This window comes from Aythya ferina, assembly GCF_964211825.1.
Source record: "Aythya ferina genome assembly, chromosome: 17".
NCBI lineage: Eukaryota > Metazoa > Chordata > Aves > Anseriformes > Anatidae > Aythya > Aythya ferina.
Genome location: NC_140316.1, coordinates 10,697,952 through 10,724,716, shown reverse-complemented (window position 1 = coordinate 10,724,716; position 26,765 = coordinate 10,697,952). Strand labels below are relative to the sequence as shown.

General features: G+C 51.4%; 1 protein-coding gene across 7 annotated transcripts in view; it reads right to left on the bottom strand.

Annotated features, from left to right (window-relative positions):
• Positions 1-15,810: 15,810 nt before the first annotated feature.
• Positions 15,811-26,765, bottom strand: part of HORMAD2 (HORMA domain containing 2) — a 31,053-nt gene continuing 20,098 nt past the window's right edge. For all 7 annotated transcript variants that reach the window (XM_084539168.1, XM_084539163.1, XM_084539167.1 and 4 more), the window contains 3 exons: positions 26,264-26,372; positions 25,021-25,085; positions 15,811-16,145 (listed from right to left, as the gene is read on the bottom strand). In XM_084539168.1, the coding sequence (XP_084395294.1) occupies positions 16,041-16,145; positions 25,021-25,085; positions 26,264-26,372 (279 nt within the window). In that variant the 3' untranslated portion in view covers positions 15,811-16,040. The remainder of the gene's footprint in view (positions 16,146-25,020; positions 25,086-26,263; positions 26,373-26,765) is intronic.

Sequence of the window (26,765 nt, the reverse complement as noted above, 5' to 3'; positions counted from 1 at the left end):
GTGTGATCATCTCTCGTGTCTCGGAGGAGCCCCAACAAAAAAAATAATCATCAAAATTGAAAAGCCCCCAAAAAAGCCCTCTTGCTCTGCCCCACTGGGTTGCTCTGCCCGGCTGCAGCCCCGGCACGGGGTTGAGCCCCAAAACGTCACCGGCATCCCAGAGGTCCCCACTGGCACAATGTGGCTGTCACCCATCACCCCCATCCTGCCACCAGGCAGGGGACCCGGGTGTCCCCCGGAACCCTGCTGTCACCACCCCAGAGGGTGCCCAGGATGGTCCCCAGCCCATTTCCAGCCACTCCATGGAAAATTCATCATCAAACAGCGGCCAAACCCCCCCAAAAATCAGGGACAGGGCAGGGCACAGAGCAAGAGCTCCGTCCCTTTGGGATGGGCACCACGCAGCAGGGCCAGGTCCCGCAGCACATGCTGGCACCGTGACAGCTGCAATGGCCACCGTGTGTCTGGGGACACCTGGGTGTCCCCAGGGCTATTGGCACCGGGTCAGGGTGCGGCCAAGGTCTCGCCACCCCAGCCCCAGGCTGGACATCCAGGCTCCATCACCGCTGCGGTGGGATGCTCGCCCTGCTTGCCACGTCCACACTCACGGCTCAGCCCCGCCGGGGGTGCAGCAGGTGCCCAGGGGTGTCACCGTCCCGTCCCCACGTGCTCGAGGGTCGGGGCTCGGGACCAGGGCTGCGGGGCCGGGAGCTGGGAAGCGCCGCACGCTCGGGGACGAGGTCTCGGCGAGCGAGCGCGGCGGCGAGGAGCTGTGCACATCTGGATTTCTCACGCTTGCGTTCAACGTCCCTCCTCAACCAGATGGCAAAAATAAATAAATACAATAAATCAGAGCCTCCTGACACAAATTGGGAACTCACGCCCGGGCTCTGCGTTTCATGAGTCTCCCTGGAAGACAGTCAAACGCAGGCGAGGACAATGGGTTCACTTCTCCCTGGTGTCGGGTCATTCCCAGTTAAGGCTCATTAGCGGCGGGGCGGGGATTAACCATTCCTTCCCTGGAAACGTGGCTACTTCTGAAGTGCAGACGGGCTCGTGACAGACCCAAAACTGGAAAAATCCCCATCCCTCGCCTCCTCCCGGGGCTTTTGGGCCGGGGCCGAAGGCGGCCCCCAGCTCGTGCCATCACACTGGCCAGGACACTTCGCCCCGCGCTCCGCGGCCATCCCAGACCCCGGGGAGATGGACGGGCTCGCGCTGACATCAGCCAGCCTCCGATCCCACCCAGCTGGCGTTCGGGGGAAGCTGGCCAGCCCCACGAGCGGGACGGGACGCAGGGCCTGCAAGCACCGGGGCGAACCGGCACGGCGGGACCATCGGGACCTGATTAGCGGTTCCCTTTTGGATATGGGACTGGAGAAACTATTTTGGCCGGGGTAAAAGCCAAGGAAGGGGGGTGAGGATGAGGGGGGGGGGGAAGCTCCGGAGAGCCAGTTTGCTGTCATGAGAGCGGTGCCTTCGCCCCGATAACGGAGCGGTCTGACCATCAGCGAGCAGTCCCCGAGCCGCGAGGCAGCGCTGCCCTGGGGGAGCGCGGTACGTGAGGAGCCGCTCCTGCCCGCGGTGAAGTCAGTGCCGCTGCCTGGGTGTGACTGACTGACCTCAGCCCTTGGCCCCGCGGCACGCATCATGTGCTAACTCACTCCCCGTGTAACCCGGCCGGACGGGTCCACGCCGCTGCCCCGGGCCATCAGCCAGACCGGACTTGCTGCAGGTGCGGTCCCAGGGTCCTGCGAGCGGCCGCGGTGCCCGCGCTGCTTCCTCGGGGTGCGAGCCACCGCTGGCATCCCCAGGCAGGTGGCCCCATGGACACCAAGCCCGGGTACCACTTGGGTATCCCAGCGGAGCAGCCCGCAGTCCCCTGCACCCACCGCCCCACGCTGGGGATGGACCCGCTGGAGCACACGGCCACTTCTCCACCCCCGAGGTGCCCCAAGGGCTGTTTTTTTGGGAAACGCCGCACTGGGAGGCTCGCACTGCCCACAGCAGCTCCCCGCCGTGCCCGGCCTCTTTATAGGACCCAGACCCCAGGCTGGTCCCTGCGGAGGGGAACATCGCGTCCATGGGGCTGGCCAGCGGCTCTTTCTCACCGTCCCCAGCTGGCCGCTGGCCCGAGCACGGAAAGCACAGAGCTGAGCCCATCTGAAACGCATTCGTCCCCGGGCACTGTTACTGCAATAGCAGATGCTCCTGCGGGCCCCCGACCACATCACAGCGCGGCGACGCAGGAACCGCACGCTCACACGGGAAGAAACAGCCCTTGCCCCGAACGAGCGGCCCGAACTCCTAATTGAAGACCAACCGTAACAAATAAACAAGACAATGGGCTGGAGGCGAGATGAACGCCGCGTCTTTCGCAGAGCCCGGCTCCTCCGTGCCCTGCGGGGGACTTGGCGCGAGCCGGCGGCGCAGCGGGGAGGGCGGGGGCCGGATCCGGACCCCCCGGTGAAGCCGCTCACTGTGCGACACCGCCAGAGCTCACGCTGGCCCAGGAGCTGCGTCCTGGATGACACATCCCCGCAGTCCCCTGAGACCCTCGTCGGCAGCTTTGCTAAGCAAGTGTTTAGTCTTGTCGCGAGCGGGCTTGGACCGGGATCAAGCTGCTGGAGAGGACGCTCCTCACGGCCCCCTGGGGCCGGGGGCGCCGGGGACCCGTCTCCAGCCACCCTTCGTCACCCCCACCCTGTTGAGGACAGGATGAGCTGCCTCACAGGGCAGCAGCAGCAGTGCCAGTATCAGGGCATGCAGCCCGGAGCGGGTATCTGATGGCTGGGGTTATCTCTGCACACAAACAGCACGCGGGGAAAATTCCCCAGCCTCAGGGTCTCTCGCCACCGATGGGTGAGCCTCGATAAGGCGCTTGGCACCCGAGCCCGATCAGACCCTGATAAGATGCCCAAGCAGGAGGTGTTGGAAGGGGAGCGAGCACCCCGTCTCCTTCCACCCCCACCAGCAGTGACCTCGTCTGACATGAATTTATCCCCCCCTTGCAGCAGAAGCTGCAGGGCTGAAGCCGGTTGAGGTGCAAATGCTCAATAGAGGTGTTTTGGATTTAGCCCAAGCCCGGGAGGGGAAAAATCAGGGCTCAACGGGAAGGTGTCACCCAAGGAAAGGGCTCGGTACCTGGGGGACCTGCAGAGTTTGCCAAGGGCAAGCAGGTGGGATCTAAGCCCTGAGCATGCCCCCATAGGAGCGGGCATCACCTGGAGACCCCTCCAGGACCTGGGGAGGGTGGGGAAGGACCACGAGCGGGCACACGACGCCGAAGCCCCCGTGCCTGTGCCACCGCTGTGACCTGTGGTCCCAGCCCCGGGAGCCAAGGGGGTTGTGACATCTCTGGCTGCGCAGCTGCAGGAAGACAAGCCCCTGCGGTCATTTTTCCCACTATTCCACTGTTTCCGTTATTCTCCAAAGAGAATAAGTCCGAAAATTAGCGAGGGAGGCGGAGATGCCCGAAGAAACAGAGAAAATGGAAAGCAGAGATTTCTTTCTATGTTCAGGGGAGGTGGCAGAAGGGAACCATCGTGATTAGGAACAAATGCGCCCTTGCTCGAGCGTTTCCACCTGCTCTTTGCTCTCCCTGAGCTCTCCGACCCCGGGTGGCGGCAGCACCTCCAGCCCCGTGGCACAGCGGGGAGAGAAGGAGATGCTCCGAGCCAAAATTGGGAGTGCCTGACACTGTAGCACCCATAGCACCCATAGCACCTAGCTCAGCACCTCCGCCACATCACACAGACCACATCAGGACCCCACCACTGGCCCCCCCCCATCCCAAGGCCCCAAAGGGCGCTCAGCTGCACCTCCCTCAACCGTGCTAAGCTCACCACATGGGTGCCAAGCATCCCCCCGGGCTTTGCCTGCCCCAGGGACACTTTTCAGGGCTTAGCTGACACGTTCACTTCTTGCAACAAAGCGAAATACGTGCCTGGTGCTACCAGATGCGGGTCACGCTCCCTTTTCCCCCGTGGCTGCTTCTTTGAGCCTCATTTCCTAAGAAAACGAGGTGTGTGCGCAATCAGGAGCCTGTGGCTGCCAACCAGCAGCGACTGATGGCCCGGGGCCTCACAGGTAGGAAGCTCCTACACACCTTGCGAAGGCAGCAGCCCCAATGAGCTCCCCGGCAGTGGGGAAGCTGCGGCGGGGACCAGCCTTTACCATCCATCCGAGAGTCTCCTCCTCTGCGCCCAGGCTCCCCGCGAGGCACGGAGCTGTTGGGAGCGGTGCGCCTGACTCATGCTGCAGCTCCGAGAGGGATGTCTGCACTCGTGCTGCCTTCCTCCTGGCCCCGGCGCTTCCCAGGTGGGCGACATCCGTCCCAGCCCCACAGAGGATGCCCGCGGGGCTCCAGGATGAGGTTTTCCATGGGGGAGCAGCAATTACCTCAGTGGCACTGCCAAAACCCCAGGCTCTGCTTTTGGTGCCCGTGGGCGGCTTCTCCCCGCGCCCAGCGCCCTGGCACCGCCGCTCCCCGGGGGTCAGGGTAGCTGAGGTGGGGAAGGACCAGGATTTACCACTCTTTGGGGCAAAGCAATGAGCCCCCTCCTTTACTAACCCTGCCACAATAAATATTAAAGCTTTTGGCCACCCCTGCATGTGCAGGAGGAGGGCACCGGCCTGGCTCCCAGTGCCAGCGGGGTGGGGAAGAGCAGCGCAGCCCTGGAACTGATGGGAGCTGCAACCCTGGGAGCATCCTCGCTCACATCCTCGCTCACATCCTCGCTCACATCCTCGCATGCTCACACCAGGGCCAAGCCTGGGCGGAAACAAACCCCAGCTGTGCCTCTTTGTAGCTACTGTGACCGGGCTCTTCCCCAAGAAGGGTCTTGGATGAACAGCAAGAGGAACCTGCCCCGTCGCCCTGGGGCAGAAGAAGCCACCAGGCTCCGTGCTGCCTGCAGCACTCTCTGGCTGCTGCACGACCCACCCAGAGCAAGGGGAGCTTGTGCAGCTCCTCCGGGGTCTGCACTGGCGCGGTGCTGCTCCGGCATCCTCGCGGCGGTGCCCCCCGCGCGCTCGGGACGGTTTTGTGTCTGGGTGTGTTTATGTCTCCGCACGTCGGCCTGCATCTGTGTTTATGTGCGTGTTTATGCATGTGTGCGTGTGGCTCCGTGTGTGTGGCGGTGTTTCTGGGCGTGGACGGGTGTCTGTTCACATCGGGCTCTCAGCTAACCTCTTAGGAAAGGAAAACAAGGCTGGAAGCCTGGCAGCTGTTCCCTGAGCCCAGCTCCAGCGCCGCTTCCAGACAGACAGCAACCGCAGGGCTGATGACCGAGCACACACGCTTCCCTTCAGGCCTTCTTAATTGCTCCGTCAGATATTCTGAAACAAAGGAAATTAAAGAATATACCGATAGCAATAAATGTGTCACGGGAGCAACAAAAGGCGGTCGGCTCCCCGGGGGCTTGGGAAACGTCCCTTTTGGAGAGGGGGCTCGCGGAGCCGCCGGCGCAGCGGGCACGGGACCAGGCTTGGCTGGGAGGCAGCAGAGAGCTGGGTGGGCATTGGCAGCGCCGCTGACCCCGGGAGAGGGCTGGGAGGGTTCCAGCACAGACGCGGGCCGGCGATGGCCGTGCTGGATTTCTCATGGAAACTTGCGTAGGAACTTGCCAGCTCCCAGGATTTTTCCCCTGCCTTTGCCCAGATTGTCTCCAACCAGCACTGATTTCCTCCAGCTGCCTGGACGCGAGCGCGGCGCAGGAGCTCGTGGGGAGGAGAGCTGCCGGAGGTGTCCAGAGGGGTACGGGGCTGGTGGCTTCCAGCTGGAGGTGGCCACTGGGCCACCAGTGGTCAGCGGGACCAGCCGGGCTGGTGGCACAGGGGACGGCACGATGCCACGGGTCTGAGCTGGATGGGGGAAAGCAAAATGATGCAGGGTTTGGAGAGGGGCCGAGTGTGAGCTGGCAGGGCATGGGGACAACCTGAACGTGTCACCGAAACCCTGACCCAGATGGGGAGAGTGAGCACAGCTGGCTCGAGCAAACGCAACCTGCCAGAAGGGATGGAAGAGCCCAGCAATTGCTTAGCCTGGAAAAGGTTGGGCTGGGAGCGCACGGCTGCACAGGCAGCAATCCGCCAGCAGCAGGTGGGACAAGAAAACCCCGGGCTTCTGCAGCAGGAGAGGTTCAGGGGAGGTTTTCCAGGCTCGGGATGCGCCAGGATTGCTGCGTGCGAAAGGAAGAGGCAGGATTGGGATGCAGGGCGGGCTCCACGCCGCTCTCCCCGGCATCTCCGGGCACTGGTCCCTAATTGCCCTGACTTTCTTCCACCTCCTGGCTGGGATTTGCAGCCCTGTTCGCAGGGAGGTGACACGTCCAGCGCGAGGGGTTGAGCTCAGGCAGCAGAATGGGTTTGCTGGGCTAAATCCCTCCTGGAGCCGGAAGGCTTTTTTGGCTTCCTTACAGCGGTGTCCAAGCTATTGTGGGAAAGTACTGAGCACCGCTACAGGCGGTGTCACAAGGCTCACAGAGAGGGGCTGGGGAACCGAGTCACTTTGGGCTGAAAAACAGCTTTTCATCGCCACAGGGGAGGAAGGAGCCAGCTGGGCAGAAAACGCAGGCAGGGCAGTTCCCTAGAAATATCAGCGTTTTTCCAAAAAGTGACCTGAGGCACTCACTCCCCCCACCCAGCCCCCCGGCTCACCCCCGTTTCACCTCTCCAAGCACAACCCCTGCCTTCAGCCCTGCTGGGGGCCGCCGACCGGCGGTGTCCCTGCGGCACCCCAAGGCGCATCGCTGCCGGAGGGCAAAGGAGCTGCAGCTTCCCTTCCTGGGAGCTGGAGGGGAAGGAAACGTGGTTGCCCGCAGCGCTGCCAGCAGTGGCTCGAGGCTGCCAGCAGCCGCTTCCGCTGCACCGAAGCCGCTGGGGCAGCGTGCGGGTGCCACGTCCCGGCCCGAAATACCGGCCGGTGCCAAGGGTAGGGAGCAGCCCCAGCACATGGGGACATGTGGATGCCAGATGCCAGCGCACCCGTGGGGTCAGCCCGCAGCCCTCGCTGCGCCGTGCTGAGCTGGGAGGTGTCCAGAGCCGCTCACGAGCTCGTGCTGGCACATTTCAGCTTCCCCGTCTGGAGCCCAGGGTTTGGGGCTGAGCACAAAGCTCAGGGCTGAGCTGAAGGCTGAGGAGCAGGGTGGCTGGGAGGTGTGGAGTGAAATCCTGCTGTTCCTTCTCGACCCTCACCTGCGTTTGCTTTTCCCCCCCTTGGCAAAATGTGAGGAGGCTGCTCAGCTCTGCCCGCCCTCGCTGTGGGGACGTCGCACGGTGCCCAGGACACGCGGCCCCGTCCTGGCACCGTGCCGAACCAGGAGGAGGAAGGGAAGAGCAGGGCAGCTTCTCCTCTTTGATCCTGGATCAGAGCACACCGGGAAGCAGAGCAGCTTGGACATGCAGGCAAGGGGAAATCCTGCACCCTCCTCCCTTTTTGCAATGCCATGTGCCTGTTTATGTGCAAACATCCAGCCGGGAAGCCCAAGGGCACGGAGCTCCCGACGTGCCAGGGAAAGTGCTGCTACCTGCCGCAGGGCTGGACCCGCTCTGCCCATCCCTGAGTGGGTCCCCCGCAGCCTGGTGGTTCCCAAATTCCCCTTCTCTTCCCCAGGTGGATCCCAGAGAAGGAACTTCCCACCTGAGCAGGCTTGCCTTGCCATGGGGAAGCTGCGCCCTCACTTTGCTCAAGAATTTGCCTTGGAAGGCACCCAGGTTCCCTTGCAGCTCCTGCCTGGCAGAGGGGCAGCTGCCGTGGCTGGCCTCCCCCTACCTCCAGGTCAGGCCCTTGCAAGGAGCTGCCAGGCTCCCAGAGCACCTAAATTCACTCTGCATCGTATTTTTTGAGCAGAAAACTGAGTTTCTGAGGAACAGGTGATGATCACCAAAAGCGCCCGCTTGGCTGGGTTGCACCGGGTGGTCCCTGCCGCCCCTTCCAGCCGGGCTTTGCAGGGGCTCCCTGTCCCCAGGAGGATTTCCAATCCCCTCTGCTTGCTCTCTGCTCTGCTGCCCCCAGGCTCAGCCCCCCGGGGAGCCCTGCACGGAGCCGGCCGGGCGCAGGGTGGCCCGGACACACGTTCTGGGGAATGCCGTACACGCTGCGGGATTTATAGGGATCAGCTCTAATCTCCGGGATCACCAAACACAAAGAAAGCGGCTCTTTGTTTCTCAGAAGGCTGCAGAAGTACTGAAGCCAGCACAATTTCTCATCCCTGTTGCACCAGCAAGTGGTGGCTAACCCTTTATTATTTTTTTTTACGATCAAAGGACCGCAGGAATTGCCAGATCAGACCTAGAGCCCCTGCAGCCAGGCTCTGCCTCGGGCAGTAACCAACGCCAGATGCTCCAGCGGAAGGTGAGAAGCCTCCTCGGTGCATAGATGGAAAATATCTGCCTGTGCCCAGCTCCTCAGCATCCTGTACAAGGTCACGGGGGCTTTGCAGGTCCAAAAGAGCGGTGTGACCTGGATGGGGATTCACATGAGCTCATTCACAGACTGGTGTTAGTGGGGAAAGGTCCCCTACAGGTAATACAGAAACAGAGACGAAAGGTTTCCTTTAGGGCAACCGAGAAGAGTCATCTCTCTCTGCTCTGAATCATCCCAGCAAAGAGCTGAGCTCTCTGCACTGGCCAGATCTGGGGCTTTAGGGGTGCTGGCCCTCAGCCAGAGCCCTCCAGCACCTCACACCGGGGTGCAATTTCCAGAAAAAAAGGGCTCTGGCATAGCTGCAGCGAGGCATCCTTCTACAGGGGCCTCTCGCAGCCTCCCTCAGATGCCAAAATCCTTCTACAGGGGCCTCTCACAGATGCCAAACGCCACCGCGATACACGAGTGAGGTGCAGGTGAAACTGAGAGGCAAGGCTCTCCTGCAGTATTCCTGACCAGCAGGGGAAATTCGTAACAGAGCTACGTGCAATACCAGAAACTCCAGATAAGCACCCGGTGACGGCACCTTGAAGAGCCCAGACCTCTGCCACATCACAGCAGCGTGACCTGGAGAGGGTCATTCCCAGTCTAAATTTCAGTTTCTCCCTCTTCACAGGGGGAATAAAGGTGCTCAAACGTCCCGAGGGATCAGTGAAATTACTGTCGGAAAGCGGACGAAACGCTGGTTGCAAGTGAAAATCCCAAAGCCTACCCACTGGCAGCGTGTGCCGGGGCAGAGCCCGGTGCCATTGGCACCTCTTGGCACGAGGCGCACCCAGCACCGGCGGGGACACCCCGGGTCCCGCAGCAGCCCCAAAGGGCCCCCGGCCCCGGGGTTCCAGTTTCAGACCCGGCACTCCCGTGGCGATGATCGCAGCACTTGAGTCATGAGCGGCCCCATTGAGCCTCGCTGAGTGCGTCCTTTGTCCGCCGTGGAAGGGTGCCCAGGCTGAAATATCTGACTCGCGCATCGAGCTCTCTTTCCTAACAGAGCTTCCTACACAGCAGGCTCTGTTGCTGGGCTAGAGGGAATTTTTGTCCCGGGTTTCTTGACGTGGAGGCTTTTCAGACAGAAAACCCTGACTCATGGAGCCGTGACGTTGAATATACTGCTGTGTAAGGCCTGATGCTGGATGCTTGGCACCAGCCGGCTCCAAATCCGGCCAAGGCGAATATATGCGTTTAGGAGAACTGAATATATATATTTTTTCCTTTTCTGCTTTTAAGCGAAGGGCAGAGGAGGGAAGCCTTAGCAATGCCTTAGTAATGAGGGTCACCCAAACGCAGACAATGTCTCCCACCGGATAGCTTAAAAAGCAAAATTCAAAAAAAAAAAAAAAAAAAAGGTTTTTCCCTGTTCCTTTGCAGTCAGTAGCCAAATATGCTGATTCTCTTCCGGAGTGAGCAGCTGCCAATTCCAGAGCAGAAAACCTCCCGTAGCCAAGGACCTCAGCGCTCGCGATGCTCTCACACAGCCTGGGAAAAAGGGAGCGGGCCAGCCAACCAGCGCCGCGATTTCTGCCGAGAAGTGGGTGCTGGCCCTCCGAAACGCCACCAGCACCACGCATCCGCTCACAGGCTGACGTCTCCTTGAAGGCAGAGCGCACACACGGCCGTGTCCGGCCCTCGTCACACTCAAACCCTCCCCGCAGAAGCCCTGGGCTATCCATGGGTCAGGTCCCCAAGTTACCCCAAGCTTTCAGGCACACGAAGCGTCCCCAAACTTGACGCAAGCAGCGAGCATCCTCGGGCCATCCCTTCTGGCCTTATCCAACGCGTATAGAGATGATCAAACTTTGGTTGGTTGGTTTTATTTTTTATTTTTTTATTATATTTTTTTGGCTATTCCTGCCCCAAAGCCCCAGGTTAAGCTTCTCTGTGCAACCCTTTGAAAACAGAAAGTAAATGCTGTCAGACAGCTGGCCCAATTCTTTCCTTTTTCACCTCAGCACATAATTCCACTGCCTCCGCAGGGGAACCAGGTAACAGCCAAACAACCACAAGCCAAAGGAAATACTTGCCACGCTTTGTCTAGCGGCCGCGCTTACCAATATCTTCCACGTGTCTGAGGTCTGCACTGATTCAGAAGCCCTTCACCATGGAATAACCCCCCGACAACGGAATAACCCCCCGACAGCTTCGGGGAAGGTTTCCCCTACGCCCGCTGCCTCCTGCCCCACCTGCAGCCGGTCTACGAGCAGGTCCGTGCACAAGCCAGGGGTCTCTGCCCTGTCCCACAGGCTCTGCTAGGAACTGCCAAAGCCCTGGCGAGCCCGTTTTGTGGCCCAGCAGCAGTGATTAACAGCAGCTAATTGCTGAGCAACATCCAGCCTCGTATAAACGGGGGGAGCTGTGGCAGAGGACAGCAGGAGATGTGTGAGCAGAGCTCAGTGAAGGTCTTGGGTGCCTTGACCGGAACAGCAGAGATTAAAAAAAAAAAAGACCAGCTTTTTTATTGCGTGTACACAGAGCTCCTTCACTGGTTCTTACTGATACTGTTTTATTAGTGCTGGGGAAGCATCTGGAAACATCCAAGATTAAAGATCTGTAAGGGCAGCTTTGGCAAGGGCTCGTGGGACGTGGCTCCTGCCCCCATGGCCAGCACTGCCCAGGAGGGGAAGAGGGGATGGGGTTTGTTTAATGGAGCTCTGAACGCCCCTCTGGGCAGACCCTGAGCTGTGCCTTATCCATGGGGACACGCAGCTTCACTATCCTGGTTAGCCTGAACCTGTAAGAAAACCTTTTCATGGACAAAAAGCAATTGTCCCCCTCGCCCTCCTGGCGGCTCCCCGAGCCGTGTGTCACCTGCTCGGGATGACATTCACGGTTCTGAGGCTGGCAAAGGCTTGGGTAGGCTCTAGCCAACTCCAAATGCCACTCTGTTTTCTAGAGACATCACTTTCCTGTGTTTTAGACAGTCTTACCCTCTGTTGCTGAAAAAAAAAAAAAAAAAAGAAAAAAAAAAAAAAGAAGCCATGTGTGTGTGATTCAAGGTCAATTTACTGCACAAAGGACTTGGGTTTCCTGTTATCAAGCCTAGACTTTCATCAGAATAAACATCCCCTCACTGCACGTCCTGTAAAGAAATACAAGCACTACGAACAGAATATATCATGACATGCCCAGCTCCCTGCTCCCTCTGCTAGGCACTTCCCCAGGTCCCCCCCGGGCAGCCCACGGGGGCTTCCTTGTAAATAGCAGCATCAGCCCCTAAACCTCCCCAAAGGATGCTTGATCCCCTCCTTAAACACAGGTTAAACACGGAGCTGCAGCCATCTGCTGAGGGATGGGGCAATGCCCAGGACTGGGGCATGGGGAGCCACAAGCAAAGGGGGCAGCGGTGCTGTGGCTGTGACCGCCAGGCCAGACCGAGACTGCGTTGAACCAGAGGGTGTTTGATGGCTGGGGTGTCTTCATGGCTATTTTTTCTAACACAGAACTGACAAATTTCACTGCCAGATATTTAGGACTCGCCACGGGAAGGCCGGTCGGTTCCACGCTAGAACAGTAGGTCATTGATGCTCGGGGAAATGCCGTACGAGCACGTCTGGCACACGGATCCCCAGGGCGGCGTTTCCTATGGAAAACTCCTGCGAGGCTTCGGAATTTCAGCCTCCGTGTAAAGGAAGGAGAGCCGTGCCAATCCGCCTGAAATTAGCCTTGGAAACTGGCGAGAGAAAATGTGCCAGCTCAGATGCAAATCCCTCTTACTTACCTCGTGATGACAACAAAAGCCAGATGAAATTTTACTCATCCATTAACAAAAAGGACTTTGCCCAGCAACACACGTGGGTGGGATTCCACTGGGGTGACATTACGCTGCTGGCACGGAGATCTTGGCCCCCGAGAATGGCAGCCCTGTGGCATGACAAATGCAGGCACTCAGCTGCAGCAGCCACGACTACGTACTTTACCTGCTGACTAAAGAGGAAAAATGCAGAATGTTCAAAAATTAAAGTTCCAGCCGAGATCCTGAGAGGATAAACTCAGGGAACGGTTCTTTGGGTAAAGGTTTATTGTTAGACTTGTCAAAAATACCAGCTGATTTCTGATTGCATTTATAGCAAGGTATGGCTGAGATGTTTCACTGGTAGCAATTCAGAAATTCACTGGAGGAAAAAATGATAGCCTAGCTCATGCGGACAGTGTTACAACGTGATTTTTGTATTACTGTCATGGGTAGAGGCCACTCCATGCTCTACTGACATCAAACTCTAACCCTCCTGTTTAAAGTGTGAAAGTTTCTTCATTTCTCCTACCCGTGCGTTACGTTTCGTTTCTTCTTTCTGCTCTCCTTCCAGAACTGAAAGTCAGATCAGATAATTTCCTAGAGCACACGCTGCAGTGGAAATCCCAAAAGAATCCTCAGCTGTCAGGTAAAAACCAAATGTTCACACCTGTCCATAAGATTAGTGTGCAGTACCAGAGGCTGGGGTTATTTTCTTGTTAAGGACAGTATATTTAAGGATGTGGTTGAGACAATGCTAAACATTTTCCGTTTGACTTCAGTTTGACTTTCAGTTTGAAAGAGAGATATCACTCTTCTTGTTAAACGCTATCCCAGAAACAGGGAACGGTTTTCAGAAGCACCGCCAACCTGTTTGCGGCTTGGCAGGTGTAAGGATACCCACATCACGTCTATTAAAAAGCCTGTGGTCACGAGGGACAAGAAAGGGTTCCCCTTCTTCACTGATTTTCTGAAAGCCCTGGGAAACATTCACTTTCCCCTTACAGAACGTTCCCAATATGCTGGTTTTTGAAACGGCCTGTCATCTTAATTGCTGTTTATATCTTTGGCAGATCAAAGGGAGGATGTCTGTGATTCTTTGTATTACTCATTGTTATATTAACACAGAGATCACATATTCATTTATTTTGCTTTAAGAGGTAACAGTCTCCTTTCACTGCATGCACGTAATTACTGTAAGTATTCAGGGGACTTGCCAAATGATGCACGGGGGGGAGGAGGAGAATCTTTGAAGAAAATTATTCAAACGTAATTTAGTTCACTAATTGGCAAGGGACCGTTACTAACGAATTGCTTCTGTTTTATGTCAGTAGTGAATCAGGTTGATGATGTGTAACACGCATTAAGTCAGTTAACGAGTGGTAACTAGAAATGCGACTGAAACACAAGAAAAAGGTTTTTTTACCTTTAGCTAGCCAAGCAGAATTGCTAATAAATAAAAGGATATGTGTAAGTGGCTTAGATGATTCCAATCTGCAGTGGAAAGACTTTTCTTAGAATCTGATGGTAACCACAAGCTTGTGGGAAAGAAAAAATCAGACGCTTACTGTGGCAATTCATCACAAGTTACTTTACTTCTAACCAAGCCTGAAATGAAAATGACTAAAAGTCATTACCGTAAAATAGCTGATTAGAAGCCAATGTGAACTGAGACAGTGAGTCTCTGGCCATGGCTACAAGACCAGGACACCGTCCGGTCAGCTAAGCCATGGATTTACTCAGCAGAGTCTGGGTGCTCCCTCGTGCTGTGTGGGAACACCAGGCAGCCTACATCCCTCTCACTGCGGGCCAGGACACCTTGCATGTTCCAGTGTGCATGAAGCAAGCTGAGGGACTAACTTGCTTGAGTTACCATAAACACGGAGACACGTTTGTCTTTCTCCTCTCTGCACAATACAACAATAAAACGAGGCTCCGGGGGCAGGCAGGAGTCAGTGGGCTGAAGAAATGCAGAACCGTAACCTCCAGCAGCACGAGGGCAAAGCTGTCAGGTCAAGGCAGGTCCCGAGCTGTAGCTGTGCCGTGAAGAACGCAGGCCTCCCGTGGATGTGCAGGCATGAGAGCAAATATCGTTACAAAATCTGGGCTCGAGGAAGCTTTCTCGTTTGCTCTGGCATGTGAACAAACTGGCTTATTAGGCCACAGGTGCAAAAGTGAGAACACAGGACTGAAAGTGAGGATAAAATGGAGAACTCATGTTCTGCAAGTTTTGTGAAATAGGAATCAAGCCACAAAACCTGCCAGACACTGCTGCAGGCTCACGGACAGTCAGTGGTCTGTCTGCCTCGGGCCGAGTAAGGACAGCTGTGGTATTAGCATGAGGACTGCAATGAGTAACTCAGCTACCTGGAAGAGGAGGTGAACTGAACATTTAGGGGTGTTCAGCTTCAGCGTGATCTCTACCCAGACAGTTCTGGTCTGGCCTGCAACTCCTTCAGGTGGCCAGCCAAGTACAAGCACAAGAGAGGTGCATCAATCCCTACCTCCTGGTGGGCTTCTACCCAGTCACAGAGAGGTGGTGGTTTCAGCAGGCAGGAAGATCCACGATGTCTGGAGCCAATCCCAAATGCTGCCGCAGCACAAACCATCCCCACGTTAACAGCAGTGGGGAACCCGGTGTGCCAAGCGATGGCACCGGTGGCCAACATCCTTCTGTCACGTGCCCTGCACGCTATGGGTTAGACAGTTGTCAAGTGCTCCTCACTCCTTCCTCTGGGGCTGACATACACCACAGAAGAAACACCTTACATCCAAAACCACTGCTGCTCTTCAAGCCCTGTCCCAAAATCTGCTGCATTATCTGAAATGGCCGGGATAATGCTACGCTACAAGGTGCCTTACTCTGTTGTATTCCAGTGTTTTTATTTCCCCATCCCTGTAAGATTTAAATTCTTCAATCAACACCGTGTTGGGAAGAGGGTGCACTAAATTCCCTTCGGTGTTTCGTGTTTCAGGATCTCTTTTGTTATGTGCATAAAGGAATGTAGAGGCTGTTCCATGAACACCTTTTAAAAAACGTTTAAGACCAATTAGACCATTTTGCTCCACTCCAGTAATAACTTGACAGAGTGTCTGCCAGGCAATCTGCGTGCCAGAATACACAGCACCTTTGCTCCAAAGGACACAGAAATTCTTTTATTGCTGTTGCTCTCCTTACCTGTGTTTGCCATCATGAGGTACCTTTATAAAAGTTAGGTTTTAAATGTGGAGTATTTCAACACGATTTCTATCACTTAACTAAGCCCCTTGGTACGTGGTAGCTGCTGCTTTAGAAATAAGCTGATAATATAGTCATGGCAACACTACTTGCAGAGTCAGAAAGAAAACATTCAGCGGCAGCAGAAAATGCTTATAGATTACTTTATCTTTGTATTCAATACAGATTAAAGAAAAACTTCTTTGAAAAAAAAAATCAGCGCTCCGGAAATAGTAGATAGGAGGAAGCATAATGAATCATGAGACTTGTTGTTTGCTGGCATTGATACCTCAGAGAGCTCATCCTGAAATAGTGCTGTTAATATTGATGACATATTGGCAAAGGACAGCCCAGCCAGCGAGGAGCAGATTTAGCCAGTGGGGTGTGTGTGGTGTGAGGGAGGACTCGGACAGAAAGAAGCACACGGACACATTCACATGGAATCATCAATCCTCAACTTTAGAACATGGAACAAGTGCTGTTGGCCCACGCTGTCAGGACAGTTATGGCGCTTGCAGTCTCTTTGCAAACCGGTTTGCACTAGACAAATATGCAGAAATACACGTGGTGTGTGGAGAGTTAAATATGAGGAGAGAGTAAATGTCTTTACTTGTCAGATGACAACGCAAACTCACACCTTCTAAATGCACTTTGTGTCAGAGCGAACATCACTTCCTGCCTTCCAGAAGCAGCTTCTCTGGTTCACTGACCTTCCTTTTCTTCTTGGGTCCTATTACCTCTTCCTGGCTAAATGCAAGGTTCAGGCAGCTTATCTGTAAGAACCATCAGAAGCAGTGATCATTCTCACGGTACAGGCTCTTGCTAGACAAGTCAAGAAACACAACTTCCAAACCTACAATGTGTTTTCCTGGATCCTCTTGGGTTTATTTACTGTGATCCTGTTCTCCAGAAAAGCCATTAGGCAAGGAATCAAAACTGGAATACTCGCTGGAATTGAGACCATAAGGTTTGTGAAAGCAACAGGTTCAGCTTCAGGGAGAGAGAACATTTCGGCCCCACAGCCAAAAGAAAATACAAGGAACAAGGAGATCTTTGAGAAACGCAATAGCTTGTAGGGCAGAAGCTTCTTTTACCATCAGATAATCGTAAATGCATGTAACAGAAGAGAGGCACTTATGTCAAATCTGCAGTCACTTGAAACAGCCTTTCAGGATGAGACATACAGTACCTCTATTTGCACACCATGGAATTTCAGTGTGAGTTGGTTGCCCTCTGAGTTGCAAGACTACTTGTGAATTTGTGAAAAACAACCAAGTGAAGCAAGCTTTGCTTCAAAAGGCTTAACTTCCCTCTAGGAAGACACAAGCCTCCCTCCAAACTTGCCCAGAGACCTACCAATCAAAAGGTTAAAACCCACCACTAAATGTATGTTACAGGATAAATGGGTCAATGGTCTCAGGCGACTCAGACAGATCACTGAGAGATGAACAGCCAGAACGACAGTTGAAGTGTTGGCTGTGCCATTTAAGTGACAAACTCACTTGTTATTGCAGGACATATTTACATTTGTATAATTATAACACAGAGCTGCAGAGAACAGCCCACCCAGAGAGACAAGGCACACAGTCAGGCAGTGTAGCCTATCTTGCTTTCGCTGGAACTGAGCTGAAGGGACACACCACAGCACACTGCTTCAACTTTGCCTCCAAAAGAAAACTCATTTGGATGAAAGCAAGGTGAATGAAGAGGGAAAAAAACAGCTAACCATGTTGCTGCTTCAAAATAAGACAAGTTTGCTCTGGTTTCACTAAAAAAACAAGAGGAATCCTGTAAGTGAAGCAGGAAAAACACAAGGAGTTAATAAAAAGCTATTCCAGAACATATCCTGGAGACAAGCACAAGGTCTCCAGATTACAAAATGTGGTCATTATAGAATTCCCCACCCACGTCATCAAGGCTTTCTTTCCATCTGACCTTGGTATGAGGCTTTGGTAATCTCTACATAGCAATGGTCTTTCTAACGTGTGAAATAACTCTGACTACGGATTAGCAGCAAAACAGTTTTAAACAACCCCATTTCGCCTCTCTATCATGTTTCAACTTCCCTTCTTCCCTCCTCTTCATTATGAGCAACATGATATTGGCTAACGCACAAAGTACAACTTCCTTTCCATGAAAACAGAAAAGGAGAATCTGCCAAAGTGGGACAGGCAGGTTCTCCCTCATGTCTGACAAAATTTCCAGCGCTGTCCAAGGCGTATTTGCTTGAGAAAACACTGATGAGTCGATCTCTGTGTTACAGCTCTGACCTGATATCCAGCTGCTCAAACTGGCATTTTAGGCAGTTATTTACTTTCCTCTCCCTGGCATCGTTTTAACCTGTCTGCTTCCTTTTTTGATGTAAAGGGCCCTGAGGGTGGAAACACTGCATCCAGACACTCTCCAGTGCTAACACAGCTGCAAAGTTTGTACCATGTCCTGCTGGCCAGACAATAAAGCAAAGCAATGATCCCCAGTCTCCAGCCCCCTCGTCACCTGAATAAGGCGGCTCTCCTTCTATTTTAGCCTAAACCGCATAACGAGAATGTCAGCCTGAGCTGGCGCTTTTATTTCCTCTATCGAGGAATGGATGTTCTGCAGCACAAGCAGATACTTAGTCAAGTTTTACCCCTTTTTTATTTCTCCTAAGTTTTCTGCACGGATGGGATACTTTCGAGGTGGGAGACGCAGCCACAACGAGCAGCTGCAGCTTTCTCTCTGAATGTTTTCCTTCCCTTTACCACAGGCAGAATTGCCACCTAACAGGAACCTGAGATTAGAAAAGTAAAAACATCCAGGCAAGTCATCAAGTGCTCTAGACAAGCACCATTCATCTACTGAATGAATAAGATGTCAAAAGTGTGAGGTATTTCACTGAAGTCAACATGTCCCGTCCTGCTCCTGCAAGGCTACAAGTTCACGTCGCAGCTCAGAGCCACGAACAGAGCCCAGGTCCAGCTTCCAGGTTCCAACCTTAACCAAACACTCAGGCTTCTTCCCCAGAAATGCAACACTAAATGGGATTAAGTCAAATCCTACGTATGTTTATTTGACTTTAACCAAGAAGTAAACCTCTTAAACGGTGTGGTGAAAAGCAGGAAATCCCTCCCATTGACTAAACATACAATCAAAGGCTCCAGAAGTTGATCAATTGTATTTTTTTCCCATGTACTGGGATGCATGACTTAGAGAGCTCAGCCTGTACGAATGTTGTTGTCTTACACAACCACTACAAGCCTCAGCTCCTCTGCGGCGTCGAGCCAGGTGCTTGCAGGCCTCCTCTGCGAAGGGACAACGCTGAGGACAGGACGGGGGGACAAGTCCAGATCAAGCAAAGATCAAACAAAGACAGGAAGAGACCTGTGACCTCCTGACTCTCAGTCCACGACGTAGCTCTGGGTCATACCATGAGCACACAGTGAGTGTGAATCTCCTGTGTTTTACAGTAGTGCGCTGTGTGTAAAAATGTACTATTTTGCCACAGATTTTTTTTTTTTTCTGCGAAATTACAGCTAACTTGTGAATCATGCAAGTGTTACTAATTTCTGGCATAAAGCTAACAGGACAGCTGCACTTTGTCTGGAGAAGATATCAGGCTAAAAATAGATTAGACTTAGATTAAAGCCTTCCCAAGGCAGACTGGTGGATGGAGCAGAATGAGCAGACTATGGCTACACTGCTATTCTTAGATAGACAAGATCAGGACCTAGTTTTGTGCTCTGCAATTTTCAATCCCCAGTGTCCCCGTGTATGCCGGCCAAAAATTCCCAACATAAATTGATGCAAATTTACAGCTCTTCTGGCATGTGCTTCGCTTCCCAAGGCATCCTATGTAGAAAAGCTAGAATAGCGTAAGTGTTCAACCGTGTCCCCTCTTTGTCCCCGGCCTACCCCATGCTGAGGTTTGGCACTTGGTGCATTCTGTGCCCTCAGAAGACTTCCCTTTGTCAGGACATGGAGTGTTTAATGTGGTACCTTGTAACTACCCTAACAAATTCAGAAGCACATGAATATCAAAGGAAGCCCAGTTCCATCAAGCAAGCCAGAAGAATAAGGACTGAGATACACGACTTAACTGGTGAAATAAGGCAGAACAACCTTCCACTGCCAGGGCAGCAAATATCTGCAGGGTACATCTGTCACCATCAGGAAACTTTAATCAGAGAGGGGCAATGCCTGATGTATTCTGTGATTTCAGCTGCAGCTAACTCAGTAGCACAGCAAACAGTTGCTGCTTGCAAAAAGCAAGACTTGGACAAAGCTCTTTAAATGCAGCCCCTAAAATTTGAGGCATCCCCAGTAAACGGGCATCTCTGGTTGAAGGCAGTAATTCGTGTCTGCTCACTGACAGCTGGCTGCTCCATGCCCTCCAAGGCACAGATAAATAAAGGTTCACAAGGCACTTTGTGGTGCCCTGTGAAAAGACAAGAAAAGAACACAAACAGAATTGCAGCAAATTCCATTTAAACCTACGGAAAAGCTTTCCCTTACTATGAGGGTGATCAGCTGGCACAGGTTGTCCAGAGAGGTCGTGGAGTCCATCCTTGGAGATGCTCGGATGTGACTGGACAAGGTCCTGGGCAGCCTGCTTCGAGCACGCAGGCTGGTCTAGCTGCTCTCCAGTGGTCCCCCCTGACCTTTGCCATTCTGTGAAGGCAGCACAGAGGTTAAACGGTCGAGGCAGGGCTTGGCACTAATCTCCTATCAGTTTCCAGTAAAGCTAACGCACTGACATCAGTAGAATTAATCCTGATCTTCATCTGTACGAAGTGGAGGAGAATCACACTGGTTAGCGTGCAAGCCAATTTACGCAGGTGGAAGAATGAAAGACGCTCACTGTGGTGCCCCGGTGGAAACTTGCCACGTTTCTGTCCCCAGGAAGCCATGCCAAGACATCACTGACTACCACTAGCCCTCTTCATTTTCCAAAGCTCACTGTTAAAATCTCTGTCATTCAACGCAATTTCCTTTTTTGAAACTGGAAGTCTCACGAGTCTACTCTGTATGTCGTATATCTTATTGCGTTTAAAGGACTAATGAACAGATTTTTTGCAGAGTAGGGAAAAAAAAAGAAAAAACACTTAAAAAATACCCAGTGGAAAAAAGCACACCAGTCTCTCTCCTCGTAGCCTCTATCAGGACCCTCAGTCGTGCTCATGGGATATCCTCACAGGATATTAGATCTGTCCAGCCTTACCCTGTGCAGATTTCTCTAGAGGGCCTGGTTGCTGGCATGTGCATTATGAACCTGTCCAAAGGCAGTCGGTGCACATGCTCCATGGCTTCCCATGTCCCTGGAGTAGCTGTCAGGGAATCTGAGGGCACATGGGTTGACTCTCCCCCATCTGTGGGGTGATGAGCCTCACCTCTGAATGAAGAGATCATGAGGAAACTGTTTCCTAAGCAGTTAGGGATAGCAGGAATAATTCATGCAAAGGATAAATGGCCCCAGATACGTCTAAGGATCTGACATGAATTCAGAGAAGCCAGGAATTTCCTGACCTCCTGGTCTCCCTGCTCACAGAGCTAACAGGAAGGAGAAAGGCTAGCTCATCTCTGAATCTTGCTCTCTTCATTGTTTGGGTCTGTGTTGCCTCAGCTGCTTTGGAGGAGAAAATGTTCTGGGAACTTCTCATCAGATACAGTTTGCTTGATAGACAGTTAGAGATAAACCTTTCTTTTTTTCTTTTCTGCAAAAGTTCAAGATAATGACATTGCCACAGAAAAATGCTTTCCTATTGCTCTGCAAATGGCAGACTTCACCCTTCAACTGCTTTCTGTCATGGCAGTTGTAAAAGTGGTTTGCCTGGGAAAAATCAGACAACAAAGGTCTTGATCTTCAAGCTGTTTTTCTGCAACTGGACCCACTGGTGCTGACCTTCGCTTTCAGACAGAAGCCACAGACAACACCAGAGCTCAGCAAAGGCACGAGAATCTCCATCAGGATGACCTGGCACTGGCAGGCAGCACAGACACTGCTCACAATGTGTTGGGCACGAAGGACAACTCACACTGCCTCCCCTTGCTACCACAGTCCCTAACAGAAAGTGGGATGTAGCCCGAGACTTCTGCATGGGGAGCAGCAGCTGGACAGCTGGGCTACCCTCTGATGCCTAAAATGACACTGTTTTACAACAGTTAGGCAAATGAATCTCTCCCTAGACATCTTTCAGACAGCTCTAGAGCTGATTCACACAGCAGCAGCATGCCTCCGCCAGGCACAGAGCCCCCTGGGCTATCAGTTATCCAAACCAGTTGTGTCCACGCACTTGTGTCCCACAGCAGTCCAGCAGCATGAGCGTGGCCAGTCCAGCAGCATAAGCAGTGTCTGGCCCTAGCTAGCAAAGCCAAAAACTGACTTGGGCTGTGCTGCGTTGATGCAGCCACACCATTTCCAGCTTTGGCACAGGCTTGGTCTGGGGCGATTCAGGGCTCTGCACGGCTGCTGCACTGTGCAAAGAGACTGCACTCGAAGGACCACCCCAGAACTTCAGCCCACAGCTTGCTGATGGGAGATAAAAGCCTGCAGAGGCGTCCACATGCTCAGCTTTTACTCATCTTCTAGAACTATTTCATTCCAAATTCATTCCACTTAACATTTTTGCTTATATGAAGACAAAAAACAATTTGCAGGACAAGACGATGAAAGGATTCAAGAAGATAAAGCAGTATGCTGAAGTTTTTCAGGTTATCTTACGCTCAGTGCAGGAACCCATTCCCACCAGCAGATTTCTGTACACTAAATCAATGGGCAGCAATTCCCTACTTAATACAACTCTTCAGATCACAGCTCCTAGAATGCCAGTGGCAACTAGCAAGACACATAAAGATAGCACACTGGGACAAATCCTTGGCTGATGCAATCAGAAAAGCTCTCCTAAAGTCAGCAGAGGTAGGCTAATTTACATGCTGGTGTCTAACTCTGGATGATTAAGCACAGAGATGCTTTGCTGGGAAAGGGCAATCTCTCATTTGATCCTAAGTATCATCAATCATTAGATTGCAGATAACAAGCAAGTTGAGTACATGTAAATTTTTCTCCAATCTGAAAATCCTCTGTCAGAGACTCTCCATGGCCATTATCAAACACCAGTTATAGTTCTAACTGGGCAGCAATGGCTTCTTCTCTTTTGGCAGATCTGCATCCTTTGCTTCGCCCATGTCATACTGATAAAAATAAGCCTGTAATACTTTAATTCCTGGTTTTCCTGAAAAGCTGTATGTCAGGAAGATAATGAACAATAAACTCTGACCCAACAGCACAGATCTTATTTTTGATAATCCAGAATCCAGAAGGAATAAAGCAGTTCACCCAGATGAAAAGCAGTAACGTGCTGGTCTTTACTTCCCAAAGCAACTTCTGGTTGCGAGTACCAGATTTTTGAATTCAGCACTTTCTGGTTATCAAATCCTTGTACAGACACCCAACTCTGGGACCCTCCGAACTGGTTTAGTTAGATTTGAAAATCTTGGCCTTAAACTTTAGAGAGTTGAGCACTGAAACCCAAGTCCCTGCAGTGCTGCTCCACGAAGAGCTGAGCGAGCTGGCGCTGCACGGCCAGCAGAAGGGCGAGGTCTCCTCCCAGGCCCTCTTTTCCCCATTCCTTACTTCCCAGTCTTGCCCGCTCCCTCACGGCAGCACTGGTATGTGAGCAATTAATTAAGTGAGCAGTTCAAGAGGCTCTTTTGGTGGAAACCTAACACTCGTCACGCACTAGCAGTGCGAGTCTAACGGCGATGTCTGCCCAAAATAGGGAGACCTCAACGGCCCAGGCCAAGTTGTTCCTCGAGCACCCTCACGTACCAAGCCGACTGAACTCTGGAATCCAGAAGAAAGCAATTCCCTGCGGAGACCTCACACCTCCTCAAATCAGAGAGCCTCCCTGAACACACCTGACAGCTGGACAATGCTATTAACTGACTGTACTGCAGTCTGGATAGCAACAAGATGTTTGCATTCACACCCCAGCAGGACTCCTTCTACCATCTTACCTGTATTTGACCCTGTTAGGTAACACCTAACTCTAATTTCCCTAGCCTGTCCTCATTTTTTAAGACAAACCACTCAATAGTTTGGCTTCCTGATACAAGTGGAATACACAATGGTCATTTGTTTTACCCACTTCCCTCAGAAAAGGAGGGAAAGTCCCTCCCACGTGGAAAATAGTGTCAAATTTGTATTAGTGCTGGCTTTACTGTGACGACCTGCACTTTTTAAATAGTGACTTGATTTTATTTTTCCCTAACCTAACTGAAATATTAGCCAACTTCTAAGCTGTGGGGGTTTAAAAAATAGTATCAAAGAATAAATAAAAAAACTGTCTGCCATGCAGAATTTACCAGGCAGAGGGCTTGGGATTTTTTTTTATTTTTATTTTTTTAAGTCTTTGGAAGCATTCAATGGATAAAGTGACTCTTCCACTTTTCAGTAACTGTTTCCACCACCTTCAGAAACTCTCACTATTGCTACCGTGTTCTAATGAAATTCACAGAGAGAGGTGTCTGGTGCTCTGATTATAATCATGACAGACCCGAAAGAATGTAAGAGCGTGAATCAGTGGGACAACCATGGGTTACAAACAAGAAAGGCTCCTGTTTTCACAGAGACGACAGAATAAACAATGATCAGAAGGAAACTGGAGGATGTGACAAAAAAATATGTGGTTAAAGTTTGAAAAATACCAGCCTAGGCACAGAAGTTCATTTCTAAGATCCAGAGTCAAGGCAAATACTTCTGAGATGCCTTTTGAGTGACACATTAAGCAGTCGTCTACAGTTGCTGTCTGGGTTAGACACCCCAGGATTCTTTTCAACAGAAGCAGGGAAATTTTTAGTAGCAATTTCCTACTCATTAACTTACCCTGTAAAGATTCATTTTCAGAACGTTCAAGCTCACAACATTTTCAACTAATCTGAGTGGGAGAAGGATCAAGTGGCAAGTCTGGTGGTATTCAGAGATTTGCTGTGTCACTGAAAAAACTTATGCACAAGCCCAGGAATTCCAGCTCTGATTCTGATTCAGGGTTTGACCTGGACAGTCTCAGGACGGAATTAATTTCACTTAACTTTACATATTTAAAATTACATGTCTGGTCCACCCTACTTCTTTGGATTGCCCCAGTAACCAATGAAAAAGAGATCAGCACCTCCAGGGGATAGATGAGTCTTCTTATCCTAGAAAGGTAGCCAAAAAGGGATAGGATCCAACAGTACCTGTGACTCACACATAAAGACAGTCTGCATGCAAGAAAGCAGAGGTGAAGACTATCTTAGGCAACAGACAAGCACAGTCTTCAAACCTAACACAGGGAGGTGATTTCAGAACCCTAATCCAAAAACACACACAGGTAAAACAGCCTGGTTGTGATGTTTAGTCTGCATGTGTAATTCACAAGTGCCAACTCCAGGAATAGTACAAAAATTCTTGTAGTGGATGAATGAAATAAGCTGACCATGGAATATTTGTTCCTAAGTGCTTCCAGTTCATGCTTATACCCCTATGCTGTAACACTTGTAGCAGTATGTTTGATACTGTACAATAAATCTACAGAAGTTATTTGAATCTTGTGCCATCCAGATGATGTAATATTCCATGACAATGAATTCCACATTGTCCGGCACATCATAGAACCACTAAAATTTTCTCACCTGCTGAGAGGCCCTTGAGGAAGGCATTCTGCCCTTTTCTTCTATTTCTGTCTTTGCCTTTCCACCTACAATCCAAACACATCAAAATTAGCTCTCAATTTGAAAACCCTACACTTGACTGGAAAAAAAAAAAAAAGCAAAAAAAAAAAAGCAAAAGCACGAATGAATTACTGTACCAAAACTGGTCTGAAATTGTGTAACCTTTGTTCTCAGGCAGTGCCAGCAGTGGCAGTCTATTACTGGAACAGAGATTTCAGACTAGTGCCATCTGAATGTGCAACACATTAACTTTCTGCAGCTCCAATCCATGAGGTTGACACATAAACTCCATTTTTAACCTGGCTTTTTAAGAAAACAAGGCTCATGCCAGTATATTCTCTGTGCAAGTGGTTGTGTTGGATAGGAGCTTGTCCCTTGATTACTAACTGTTGACCTTATTAGACAGTTTTCATAAAATCTGATGGGAATGTCCCAAAGTGCCTCAGAGCTTCCTGAATACAGGCAATTAGCTAAAGGAGGAAGATATTGTAAATATCCCCTTAGTGGAAAAGGTGTCAGAATGAGTTCACTCCTATCAGTCATCGGAGAATCTGCAGGAGAAAGACCTGAAAAGGTAACTTCATAGGCAGCCTAGCTTCTTTATTGCACTGCTTGGGGATCTCAGGAATGCTATTTACCATTTTGTCACTAGATGGTATTGTTCCACAGGCTATATTTGAGAGTCTCAAAGGTCAAATGCAGCAGGGTGTATCAGAAGCTAGGCTTACTGATGTGACAGGATTGTTTCACAGGCTGTATTTGAGAGCCTCAGAGGTCAAATACAGCATGGTATATCAAAACTAGGCTTACTGAAGGAACAGAGAAGGCTTATTTTTATATATGTTCATATGTTTTCATATGTGAAAGTTATTAGCAAAATCAAACTGTAACAGCTAAAGGAAAAGAGCCTTGGTGAAATGTAGATAACATAACTCAGTATTAATGAACTTCGCATTTCCTCCATATCTGAAAAAAACTGCTGAGATAAAGAAGAGGAAAGATAATGATAAAGAAATTGAATGTTTCTGTTAACAAACCAAGCATACAAAACTGGCCTTTTGTTATAGTTTAATCTGATCTGATTCAAAATTGATTTAGCCTGGCAAACTGTTCATCCCTTTCCAAGTAGGTGAGAAAATCTACATATTATGCTAGGATGCAGTTCTGTGCACAAGCTCCTTCAGTTGTGAAGCTGAACCTCTACCTGTATCTTGAAGGCAAAAAGAAGATGCTTCAGATCTCCAGCCTGGATGGGTATCATTTTTGTCCTTTTCAGGCTCACCTGAATCTGCTCTGACAGGGAGAGGGTTGTCCTGCAATGCAAATGATGCTTTGTCTTAATAGCGTAACTTAAAAAAATATGCTCAGGTGGTATATCTACAAACTCAGCACTAACAGAGAGGGATTTTCAAAACTCCTCAGCACCCTGGCATCCCTACTCCCAAGCCTACAGGTCTTTCAGAAGAGAAATTTGCTGAGAAAAGACAGAAAATTCTGACCTAAATAGCTTCCTGTTGTCAGGTGCTGGTTATGTTTTGTTGCCTAGCACTGATCACCTACATGAAATTGTCAAGTCTGAGCTATGGCTGCAGGCTGCCCCTTCTGTTATTCTGTAGAGAGGCACCCCCAGAGGCCCATTCATTCAACCCTAACTTGTTGGCTAAGGAAATTATCTGAACTGCCTGGTAAAGATGCCTTCTTCTCTA